The sequence below is a fragment of the Phalacrocorax carbo genome, chromosome 1 (assembly GCF_963921805.1).
Source record: "Phalacrocorax carbo chromosome 1, bPhaCar2.1, whole genome shotgun sequence".
NCBI classification, from domain to species: Eukaryota; Metazoa; Chordata; class Aves; order Suliformes; family Phalacrocoracidae; genus Phalacrocorax; species Phalacrocorax carbo.
The window spans coordinates 2,788,847-2,801,600 of NC_087513.1; the positions used below are offsets into that span (position 1 = coordinate 2,788,847).

At 44.8% G+C, this 12,754-nt stretch overlaps 1 protein-coding gene across 3 annotated transcripts in view; it reads right to left on the bottom strand.

Annotated features, from left to right (window-relative positions):
* The window catches only part of EXOC4 (exocyst complex component 4), a 420,816-nt gene that overhangs the window by 303,120 nt on the left and 104,942 nt on the right, over positions 1–12,754 (bottom strand). For all 3 annotated transcript variants that reach the window (XM_064442315.1, XM_064442324.1, XM_064442335.1), the window contains exons 8-9: positions 8,752–8,897; positions 4,394–4,482 (exon numbers count right to left, since the gene is read on the bottom strand). In XM_064442315.1, coding sequence (XP_064298385.1) covers positions 4,394–4,482; positions 8,752–8,897 — 235 coding nt within the window. The remainder of the gene's footprint in view (positions 1–4,393; positions 4,483–8,751; positions 8,898–12,754) is intronic.

A 12,754-nucleotide genomic window follows, 5' to 3' on the forward strand; every position in this document is an offset into this window, starting at 1 on the left:
TGAGCCTTCCATTTTCAGTTACGGCTCCTTTTGCTTCTGTTGTTGGCCTGCATTTATTTATTTATATATATATATCTTTAATATATATTTTTATATATTTTTTAAATTTTTTTTTTTTCAATTGACTGGCATCTCTAGGATCCAGCTCCTGCCACTGGCCCCTTGCTCCAGCCACACAAAATGGAGACGTATAAACCCAGGGAAGGCAGACTTCAAGGCACTTGTACAAGGCAACTCTGCTAGACCACGTGAAAACTAATCCTTTCAGGTATTTACAAAGCACAAATCACGTATGTACAATGCTCAATACAGTGAAACTAAAACTTGGCTTAGTGCTTTTAAAAAACATTACCAGATGTGCAATCAGAAATGCAGACAGGCATAGATAATACTCAGAATAGCAGTCGCCTTTTTCTTTATTTTTGCTTGAATCCATGTTTTCCAGATACCAGCTACATTCAATTTAACAAAAAAACCCTCAAGGCCCCTGCAGACTGTCTCCTGCCTTACTGTGCAGCCCCAGTGACACCCTCCTACCACCTTCTGTCCCCTCCTGCAGTCCTTGACCTCCCTCAACGGCCAGAAACCACATTTTTTCTTTTATTCCCAAGAAATCATTGGTAATTGAAGGCAGCAGCGGAATGAAATAAGGTGCACGCATGGGATTCATTCCACCAGCCAGCGACAAGCAACCACCTCTGCGGTGAAATACGGCAACATTTTAGCCTGGTTTCTGATGAAAATAAGAGTTATCTGGTCTTCTGTCTGTCCAGCTGGCTGCCCCATCCTCACAACAATCGAGCTGGTGAGCTAATTTCTGCCAAAGGTGGCAGAGGCATTGCTCTTAAAAGAAGTAAATTCTTAGAGGTTTTTTTGAGAACAGACAGCTGTGCAGATGAAAGCAGGATAAACGTGTGCCTGCACGGAAGGACAAGCTGCAGCGAGGACGTGTTAGCTCTCACCCATGAGTTGGTCGATGCACTGTTCATGCTGTCGGACCAACCAGCCAGGCAGGAACCAGTACATTTGCTTCCAGGCACGGGGCTGCTTGCTCGGTCCGTGCTTCACTTGATCCAGCCGCGGTACGTGCCGCTTTTTGCTTGGCGTGTGGCTTGGGGACACAGGCAGGCACTGGTGGGTGCCAGGAAGAAAGAAGCGAGGAGGATGAAGCAGGTTTAGAGACGTGGTGAGAAGTGTGGCTAATGAAGGAAGGGTGTTACTGGAGAAAAGGAGACACACCTGAGATGAACAAGGCTTCAGTCATTCAGCTGCTCATAGAATAAACTTACTTGTTTTTAAAATATACCCCCATTATTTAAGACACTTTGTGAAAAGAATATCATATTTGGCAAACGGCAGGAGGGCTTCAACAAGGCAAGTGGGAATTGCCCAGCCAGCACATGGCCAAGACATGCTCTTGGGGGAAGAAAAAAAAAAAAAGACATGAGAAGCTTAATGATGAGTGTCACTTGTGTTGTACAGAAGAAACCACCTCTGCCATTGTACTTCCGACAACAACCTGTGGCACCACATCTATGGGAGTCTAGAAAGAGATATTTCAGTTACGTACTAACCTCCCCCGCCCTTTTAATGACAATTTTCAAACAACTTGTGTGTCCAACTCCAAGGGAAAAATACACGGCCTAAGTCTTCCTCCTCCAATTTCAGTGGAATGAGACACAAGAATTAATCCTTCCATCTCTAAATGACTTCGAGGAGGTCCCTTTCTCCCACTGAGGGATAATGTGTGCCTTATACACTGAACTATCTCAGTCCAAATGAGAGAGGTTAATGACAAAGCATCACTCTGATCTTCACACATTTTAAGGCTATTTAAATTAAATTCTGATTTCAAAAAGTTGGCATGAGACAAACTTTTATAAGTTCTTTTTTTTAATGCATATGTTTCTTTGAAGATCTTTTCAGGAAACAGATTTCTTAACAAGCCACCCTCCCCCTGCTGCCACTGAAAAAAAAATCATCCCTGTGGATAAGGCTGTCAGGAAGAGAAACTGTGTGGCATTCAGAGAAGAGTGTCACATGCCTGCCTTCCAGTAACCTGATTGAACAATCAAATTGTGTTTCTCTTTAAAAGGGGTAAAAAAAAGAAAAAAAAAAAGAAAATCAAAATGCAGATCTTGCTGTGGTCTGGGATTCGGGAAGATGAATGAGCTACCTAAAAAGGAACAGCAGCTTATCATAGAAAGAGAGAACAGTACATTTTTAACATAAAGTTCAAAGGGAAACTTTTCTTGATGGTTAAACTGCAAAGATTTCTCAGCAAAGTCATCTCATCTATTGTCCCTATTGACTCCCTACATTGACTTTTTGTCACCTATTGCATCACGTTCAAGCTCTTCCAATTCAGCCAGAAAGGGCAATATAATCTTGTCCCTATCCACACTAATTCCTATATTTTGTCCTTTACTTCTTTGTCAGCTCGTAGGCTTTGTTCTTTTCCAACTCCGCGCTCAGCCGGCAGCTGGAAGGCTGCACAGCTGTCTTCTGCATCCTCCTCTCCTGAAAACACTCACCATCTCCCGCTCATGACAAATGCTGCCTCAAGATTCCTCTTATATCAATAAGGAGTCACTCTTCCAAGAGATTTGGCTGTGCCCATCAGTAACGAGTTCCGAACCCAGGAAAGCAGCTCTTTAAAAACAAATCCTCGGTTCAGCCTAACAACAACGGTAACCACAAAAATACCCAGATCTCAGCCACAAGGTACCTGGAAGAGGACACAGGGTGAAGCGAGTCAACACCGTTCCCTATTGTGTTTTTAAAGCAACATGGACAGCTGGTCAGGTCGGGGTGTGGAGACAACTGGGAATGACAGAGGCAACAGGACTCATCCCAAAGAGAGCTGACATTTTTGATGCAAGTGCTGCAGGCTCCCTGGCAGCCCCATCGCAGCTCCAAACTCAGTGCTCTCAACAGCTTCAAAATTCTTGGCTCTGAACACACCTTCGTCCCATGCAGTTTGTAACACAGAGCTATTAACTGTGGGAATTAAGTGCTTAAATCCTACCGCCCACTGGTATAAGAAAATGACGGTGCGATACAACAGCTTACACTTCACAAGATCCTACTGAGCTGGGTAACTTCTTTCAGTTAATCCTGGGCACGAGAGCATGTGACAGATTTTGAAGGTGAGAACCTCAGTTTCAGAAGGTTGAGCTGTAAGCTCAACACCTTCTAAGTGTGGGTAAATGGTGAAACCGTAATTTAAGAGACAGGTATCTCCACTTCGTTTATTCCTATTTGTCATCAGATCAAAGTGTGGGCAACTGCCAACTTCAGTACATCTTTATCTCAGACTCTTGCTTTGCAGACCATCCAGAAGTATCTGGATATTCACCACAGAGTGAATCATTATATCCTTAATCATCAATACTAAGATCATCTTCATAGAGTCACCTTAGTGAAGCAATCTGTCTGCAAGAACTCTACATCTCTCAAGGCTTCTTTTCACACTGTTGTGGGTTTAACTTGCCGCTGAGGACAACTAAGTTATAAAAGAAGGCAGGAATCCAAAAATTCTCTAGTAAATTATAAAACATCCCCTATGAAAAGCCAACTGAAAATTACCATGGGTAAGATTTCAAGGAGAAAATTTACCCTTGCCCACCACTGTAGTATCTGAAGCATATATATTTTTTTCTGGTTATGATTAGCCCAGTAAGAAACTAGACTAGATCATACAAAAGAATTTAGTCCTGTTATACATTATCATGACAGCCTTTAGATCTTCCCTTGATTTTGCTCCCAAAACCAACACTTTTGTGAATTAAGCCATTCAGGAAAAAACATCAAATGACGCCATGCTCAGAGGAGAGAACACTTCTCTGTGCATATGCACCACTTGCCACAAGCAATGTACACCAGCAAGAGTAATCCAACTCTTCAAACTGACCATTTTCAAACACTCTGCAACTCTTCAAGTGTTATACAAAAGACAGAATCGGTCACTTTAGTTGACATAACAGAAACTTGCAACTTCAAAGAAGAGATGACTGAGCTAAGCTGCCAAAGCAATCCAGGGTAAGTATCACATTCAGCATAGGACTTAAGGAAATGAACTGCAGATAAGGATGCTGACATCAGCTCCAAGTACCCAAACGCCGTGCTTACAGTGAGATTGTTGGCATTTCACCCATTGTTTTATGAGTATCTTTTAAGACCTCGACCTCTAGCTGAAAATGCCAGGGAATGAAGAGAAACTGCTGCTTCACAACGTAATAAGAATAAACAAACAGAACTTAAAAACCGGAGTGATTCAGACAGCCTGTGTGGTGAAGCAGAGAGGTATTAATACCCTGACGTAGCATGGGCAGGATATCCAAGCTCTTGCAAAAGAGAGTTATCCAAACTAGCACATTATCTATTTCCCCACCTTGAAGTTCTCCACTTCTGCTGTACAGTTCCCTTCTCTGCTCCCGCAAATAGGCACTCATGCTAATAGCGTGGGAGGAGGACTCAAACCTGTAATTAAAAAGAAAAAACCCAGTCAGTTAGCCATCCACAGAAGCATCCTTCCTGTAAGCACCAGTCGGCTCTAAACAAAACGGACTTCCCTTCGTGTTGGAGGAAAATTATCCAGGCAGACAAAAGCGCTTTTTTCCTATAAAACTCCATCACTGGTGCACCACATTCTGGCACCTCTGATCAACACAGCTCTACCAGCAGCTGCCTGCGAAGCACGGAGATGCTCCTCCGCTCCATCAGCTGGGAGCACCCAGGCATTTCTGTAGGAATGGCCCCAAACACTGGTAAAATCCATACCAAAGTCATAGGCTAGCAGAGCGTCTGAATTGCTGAGCTATACATAAAAATTAAAAACTAATATTCTCTTGGAAACTACAGAGCAATCAGTTACTAAGTATTTATCGTATGGCTCTAATACTCAACAAAGACCGATCAGAGAGGCAGAGACGAATATATTCCAACTATTGTAGTGCCATAAACATGATTTTTGCCATTGAGAGTAAAAGGCCACAGACTGGGCACTGACCCAACACCGCAGGGTCTCAGGGCATCTCTGGGCTTGCCATGCCCTGAGCCGGGCGTCCCTCTGGTCACAAGCGTCCCGTGGCCAAGGGCCTCGTGCCTGACCTGCCCGAGCTCAGCGCTGGGGACACCCTGCACGGCCAAGGGCTGCCGCCCCGGGCAGGCACTGCCCAGCAAACACCAGCCCTTTGTGTGCCCGGGCTGGGCACTGGGCAGCTCTGCCGCTGGTGCCGGGGGCCAGGGAGAGGGGAGCAGGCGGCTGGGGACAAAGCACCTTCATCAAATAGCCAAAGTGGACACAAGACTTAGAAGGAAGACATCTTTCACAAACATCAAACTCCTCAAGGTGAAGACCTCAAGGGGTTGATCATTTCATAGAATCATTAAGGTTGAAAAAGACCTCTAGGATCATGAAGTCCAACCATCAACCCAGCGCTACCCTGCTTCCTAAGCCATGCCCTGAACACCTCTCGCCCCCTCCCCAACCCTTCTGCTAAGGAAGACTGAATCAGCCTTGGTGCAGCCCAGAGGGACGCTGGAAACACGAGCATCACATCAGAGAAAAGCGGCAAGCATTTGTAAGCTTTCTTGTGCAACAGTGTTAAGGTTATTACTATTAATGAGGGTTTTCTACATTAATTTGGACTGTGAGTGTTAGTATTATTGCAACTGAACTAATAGCAATCTATCAAAATACAACAAACAGTTAAGACTTTAACTGAACAAACAGTAAATTCTTGGCTCCAGATTTATGATGTGCTCCCTTGTGCCCCTCGTGAGATATTAACCATAACATTATCGCCACGGCCCAGAGGTCTGCTCCAGGCATCAAAACCAGAAGCTTCAGGTCAAGGCAAACTACAGCAACGAACCTCAGCCTCTTCCTTGAGACAGCGACTGAGGTTATTCCTGAGAGCCCTGCACTGGCTTTTGCTGCAGGATCTCATCACATGCACTTATTTCCCACAGCCATCCAGTTTCTCTGCCCCATTTACACTTAATTCCTCTACTCTCGGAACTCCCCTCCCCATGCTGATCCTCCCACAGCAAAGCTGTCAGAATATTTTTGGTTTACATGGAATTACACATAATTGCAGCTAAGCCTGAGACTAATGTATCACGTGTTCAACCTCTGCTTGTACAATTCACTCCTTTCCCACCAATGCCCGGTTTCCATCTTGCAAATCTGATCTGTAGGGAGACGGCAACCTGAACGTGCACTTGGCTACCTTTTGGAAGAGACCCTCACCTTAAGTTTTCTTTTTTAAGACAACATTAAACAACTAAACATACCATGACTTCTTTCTTTCTTGAAATTATACCCATTTTAAAGATAGGGAAACAACAAAGTCTCTTCCAAACACTGCTACTGATTTCCAGGCAGCAGAATACAACTGAGGAGCCCTCATTCTTCCTACTATTGCTAGAACACACAACTAGCACAAGTACTTCAGTATTATAAAATTAGCTCCCAGCCAGCTATCACAGCACAAACACCTGCAGCCATCTGTGAGTAAAACACGAGGTGGAGCCCTGCCCTGAGAGGCTTCTGAAGTGAGGAATTCAATGCAGATATCCTGATGACAAGTGGAAGGGTCCTCTGCTGTGGACGGAGCTAATGGAAAGGCAAGAAAAGAACCTGGCAGCCTGGCACAAAAAGCGCTGAAGATGGGAGCGGAGACAAGAAAAACGCTCCATCAAACACGTACATCCCTCAGTGGACTAAGAAATTCCATTTCAGTGGAGATTTCCATAGATACAGTGACAGCTGACAGAAGACAGATAACCAAATAAGAGATCCCAATCAGTGCCGCTGTCACTGCGGTGCCGGCAATGACATGGTGACAAGACCATGAGTGGTAAGAGACGTGCTGCTCCTATGAGGTTACGCACCTTCACTTTAAACAATTACACCCACCTTCACTCTCTGCTGACAAACTAATACACAGCCTTTAACTGCTGTAGGTGAAACAGAGCATCCTTATTCCTCAAACTCAAGTGATCCAAGAACACCCAAGAACAGACACAATATGAAAAGCTGAGCAGCCCTATTTCGCTCCAGTGTACATCTGCAGGTCAGAGTAAATTCCAAGAGTGTAATTCTCAACCCAATCAGCCATGGGAGTGTTAAAAAAAACCAAACGGGGAATAACCATGGGTTGACGGGGCAGGAGTCACCTCTAAAATCCTCCAGGCAACAGTTAACCTTCTAGTAACAGAAGATTACGTAGACACAGCTCATCCTGGACAGGGAGAGAAGGCAGTGCAGAAGACTTCGATTTCTAACTGGGGCCTTAGGTACCATGAGGATAGAGCCACCAGATACATATGCCCATGGGACGAAGCACAGGGAGCTCTGGATAATCAAGAAATAAGTTTTAGGTGGGAAAAAAAAGCCCACACCAACAAACAAGCTGTAAAGAGGATGCAGAACACAAAGCTCCCTGAAACAGCCGATTACTCCCAGCCTTTCCCGTTACTGAAGTTCCTGCATTACTTCCCCACCATACAACAATCTACCTCCAACCACAAACGAGGGGTTCCTTATTAAAAAACCACCACCAAAACCCACACAAGCCACCCAGACTTCATGGATCCCCCTTTCTCTAGCAAAATAAAGGATGAAAACACCAGCTTACTTCAAATTGCTCCCCCTCCAGCAAAGATCCCAGTGTATTTTTTTAACCTTGGACACTCTCGACCCCAGAGAGCAGAGCCTCATAAGGCTAAGCACCGCTCAGATGGGGAGTGAAAGACAGCCCAAGCCCTGCAGCAGCTTAGAGTCCAGAGGGGTGCTGAGGACCCATCGGCTACACCACTCCTGCTGCAGCTGAGCACAGTTAAAAGGTTAATGCCTGAAGCTGCCGGTACTCCCCAACACTGCTCCACTCCGCCGCTCCCTCAAATCTACCGTGAAACTTGCTTGTTCTCTCAATAACTGTTTTCAAACAGTATCATTGTAAAAAAAAAAAAAATTTAAAAGATGATTTTGGCAGTACTGAGTTAGGGAGCAGCCACACACACGGATATGCTGGCAGAGCGGAGGAAGCTGTGATCTTTGAGCTTGGAGCACCCGCTGCCAGAACGGCACATTTTGGTATCCCCCAAAATCTTGAAGAAGCCAAAGAGAATGAGTGGCACATGTAGCCATGGGAAGAGATGAAAATTCAGCAGAGCTCCCCCGAATCTAGGTGTAACACCAATACCTCTCCCTAACAGCACTGCTCACCAACAACTCCTCCTCACTTCTTACTCTTGCACATCAAGTTTGCTCCTTGGCCAGCTAAGCCCCTCACCCTCTCTCTCACTCTCCTCCCAACCACTTAATTCTTCCCACTCTAAACTCCAAATTAAAGGAGTTACTGATAGGATTAACCACCTAGTCTATCTAGTAATTACACACTTATCTTAATTCTCTTTGTCCAGTCTCCTTTATCGCTGTCTTTAACAGGTCCTGAATTTACTGTGGACAAAGATAGGCGTAATGTATCACCGCATGCTTTGCAGCAGCTTGTATAATGGGATCCCAGTCCCCAGATGAGGCCTGGAAAGAGCTACACTCTAAAAACCAACGATGAATCCGTGACCAAGACCTTACTGAGGCTTCAGCTTCGGGTATTAAATCTCCATCTCAAAACTTACACTCTTCTCACACTGTGAAACTGCGATTAGCAGCCAGTGTTGTGCAGTACTTGAGGGACCAAAGACAGCTTAAGCACAGCTTTAACACATCCCAGCACTTACTTGAACAAAGGGTTTTTAGGTCTTTGTGGTTTCTTCTTTGCGAAGAACGCTGCAAATTCTCTCCCAGAGCTGGCGTAGCTAAGCTGGGTGGATGGCTCCGAGGCAGTGCGAGTGTTCTTCATATCCAGATACTCTGTCAGCAGCATCTGCCAACAGAAGGAAGGGGAGCTCAGCATTCCAAATAAAAGAGCATTCTAATGTAACTTGAATTCTAATGTAACTTGAAAGTCTAGGATCTTTAGGTACTCTGTAAGACTGGAAAATTAATAAAAATCTGAAAAATTCTAATTAACAGAAACTGAGCTTTATTTTCAGAAATGTGATCCTAATGACTTACATGCCACTGTCACTAATTGGGTAAAAGCTCATTTTCCGTTACTTGACAGACTCAATCTGCTACAAAACACTGATGGTACCAAAGGGATCCTGCAAGAAATCCCCACTCCTCCCCAAACTGATTCTACCAGCAGCAGCAACAGGGAGATGGTGGGTGGGTTGTTGGCTGGCCTCTATAGGCTGATGACATACCACAGCTCTTAAAAACATAAAGGTTAGAAATATTAATCTATTCAGTTACAAAAGCATAGTTTCTACATGTCTATGTACACCTATATAGTTTCTATATATTTATATGTAGAAATATAAAACATCCATATGTAGAAATATACAGGTGCATTGGCTGACAGCCGGCTGGGCATGAGCCAGCAGTGCCCGGGTGGCCAAGGAGGCCACCAGCCCCCGGGCTTGTGTCAGCACTGGTGTGGCCAGCAGGGGCCGGGCAGGGATGGGGCCCCTGTGCTGGGCCCTGGGGAGGCCCCACCTCGAATGCTGGGCTCAGGGTTGGGCCCCTCGGGACAAGAAGGGCCTGGAGGGGCTGGAGCGTGTCCAGAGAAGGGCAGCGGGGCTGGGGCAGGGTCTGGAGCACAAGTGTGCTGGGGGGCAGCTGAGGGGGGGGGTTTAGCCTGGAGCAGAGGGGGCTGAGGGGAGCCCTTCTCGCTCTCTGCAGCTGCCTGAGAGGGGCTGGAGTGAGGGGGGGGCTGGTCTCTGCTCCCAAGTCACCAGTGATGGGACGAGAAGAAACGGCCTCAAGCTGTGTCAGGGGAGGTTTAGGTTGGAGATGAGGGGAAATGCCTTCCCTGCCAGAGGGGTCAGGCCCTGGCACAGGCTGCCCAGAGAGGTGGGGGAGTCACCGTCCCTGGGGGGGGTTCAAAAACATGTAGACGTGGCACTTGGGGCCATGATTTAGGAGGCCTGGGGGTGTTGGGTTGGCAGTTGGACCTGATGATCTTAACGGTCTTTTCCAACCTTAATGATTCTATGATACATGTGCGTGTTCGGGTGCACATGCTGCAGGTCACATATGCTGTTGGGAAACATCCTGGGAATGCTTAAAAAATTGCTCTTTAGTAGCTCCCAAACCAAACATGCTTCTTTTACCACTGAAAATATGAATTCCCACAGCCATCAGTTCTGCCAGCGTAGTTTAGGACTGATCTTCCTCTAGCCAGGTGCACTCAGTAAGCGATGGTGGGGGGGGGTCGGTCCTGTTCGAGACCAGGGTCCCCTTGATGAAGCCCTTGCAACCCTGAGTGGTGGCCCAGTATTTGATGCGCGTTGCAGAGGCAGAAACAGATTCAAAGTTGTTCACTTTTCATTTCCTTGTGTCTGAAGATGGAAGGAAACCCCTTACAAATTAACTTTTGTCAGCACACTCAGAGCGTCTCTATGAATTCCTAGAAAACTCTACCTATTTGGAGGCTGTTAGTAACGTCTTCCATGTTAATAAATAGCTAGTCAAAGCCCATCAAAGAGAGTTGCCTGTAATGAAAGGAATACATCAGTACTGTGCTGTCTAAGTTTTAAACAAATTACATAGGAATACTACCTAGGCAAATGGTATCGTGCTCCTAATTAGCAACAATTTAGGATGACTTGGGAAAAAGAAAAATACAAACAAAAAGAAACTTCAACTCCTAAAACATCTCCGTTAAAACTTTACCTGAGCACAAGCTTTCAAATGCATGCTTATTGTTAAGAGTAAAAAAAATCACTGCACTAATTTTTAACAGTAATTTACCAAATCCGTTTGTATTCACGTATTTGCGTTTCATCTTCTCTACTTGAATTAACAATGCTAAAATGGCCACAAAAATGTAATTAAACCCTCAAACTTAATCAATTCAGAAAAAAAAAGGGAAACATAGCAATTTGTTCTCCCCTTATGGATGAAACCTATTTATAATGGATTCCACAACTCTCGTGTCACTTTAGATCCAGGGCTAGGAAATGCAGAGTGTGTAATACGGTACTTGGCTCCGAGATTACAATAAGCCAACAGAGGTCGGAGATAGGAACATAATGAATTATCCCTGTTGGTTAAAAAGTGAAATAGAAAAAGATGAGTTTGTGGTCAGATACTGATGCCATGAGAAGCCAAAATCAGGACTCAATAGTCTGAACAACTGAAAGCCCTGATTTCGGCTTTTCATGGCAACGATTTTCAGAATAGATCTGAAAATGCCACAGAATAGGAAAAAGCAAATTGTTACTTTATGGTATTAGTAGATAGGCAGGGCAGGATGGGTAGATGCAAGACTCTGGAAAAAAAGTAAAAAGCTGTAAAAGAAGTGAAAATAGCTGGTTTTGATAACTATCCTCCAAGTTCATCTTTAAGTTATAAAATTCAGGGATAGCAGAAAGCGTGCTAGACAGGTCAAAGCTCTTTCTGTTCCAGTGCCCCGTATCCAACAGCTACACAAATCCTTCAGAACAAAGTAACTACGCGTAAGCATGGCTGAGCAGTTACAGCACACAGCCAAGCGGGAGAGAAGTTAAGACAGGAGAGACCTTCAACGCGCAGTACGTTTGGCTTATAACTGCACCATGAGGATTAAAACCCTTATGATTTTTAAGCAATTCGATTAACGTGGGCCAGTTTGAAAATCTTGCCAGGTACCCGCCTCAACAAACAGCCTGAAGTTTTCGTTTCTCGTTGCACTGTGCAATGCGTGGCCTTCACCCAGTGTCACTGGCCTCAATTTATTCCCCACATCCGCACAGTCAGTCGTCCAGACGTTCTGCTCTCACAGTCCTAGTATCACTCATAAGTGATACTCGTAAGTATCACATTTCAGTGTTAGAAGTTGTGGCCTGGCCGTGTACTTATTAAAAGCCACAGGAAGCTAGAACGTTAAAATCCACTTAAAAGAAAAGAAAAACCAGACGTTTTCCTGCCTACCTACGCGACCAGGAGCTTTCCTCAGCCCACGAAGTAAGAGATTTCATGATTTGGTCCCCTAACACCTGATTAGTAGTTGCTAAGCCATCAATCAAAAACCTTGTTAGACATTAATCACATGGACGTACTGCAAGATTTATGAGTGACTGTAAAGTTTGCAGCATCCCATTCATCTCTAACAAGGACTTTGACTTTCTGTTCCGTGGTTCAATCCTGCCACCCATGTCGCACATTTACATTGAGGTCAAACAAATAAAGCCATACATAAAGCAAGAGAACAAAGCGCTCTTTCTCCAGCTGCTCTTTGCAAATGAAAAGAAATATAAAATGTTTTATTAAAAAAGCAATATTTATGGATTTGGAAGCTTGATGAAATTCTCAGATTTCAAAAGGTCACATCAGTGTGTGTAGCCTGTCACGGTGATCTGGTGACAGCTTGCACTACGCTGTCTTTCTGAACTGCAGCGGGGCAAGAACAAGTTTGCTTCTGTGTCCGACCGCTTCTTGCACTTGCTGCGACTCTCCAGATCCACGTTTTTATTCTTTGGCTGAGCCCCTCAAGAAGTCGTGGAAGTCGTTATGTCTTATCATGTTCAAGACAGACCTATGAACAAAGCACAGGCAATAAAACATGCCTGGCCATGGGGCGACAGCTAAATTCATTCATGATTTGTACCTCTTGTGAGGTTTCAGATAGGAGGCACGGGCTCTGAATGAGCTCTCTTCCATCAATTAAAAGCTGTAAATAGGTATTTCATATCCTCA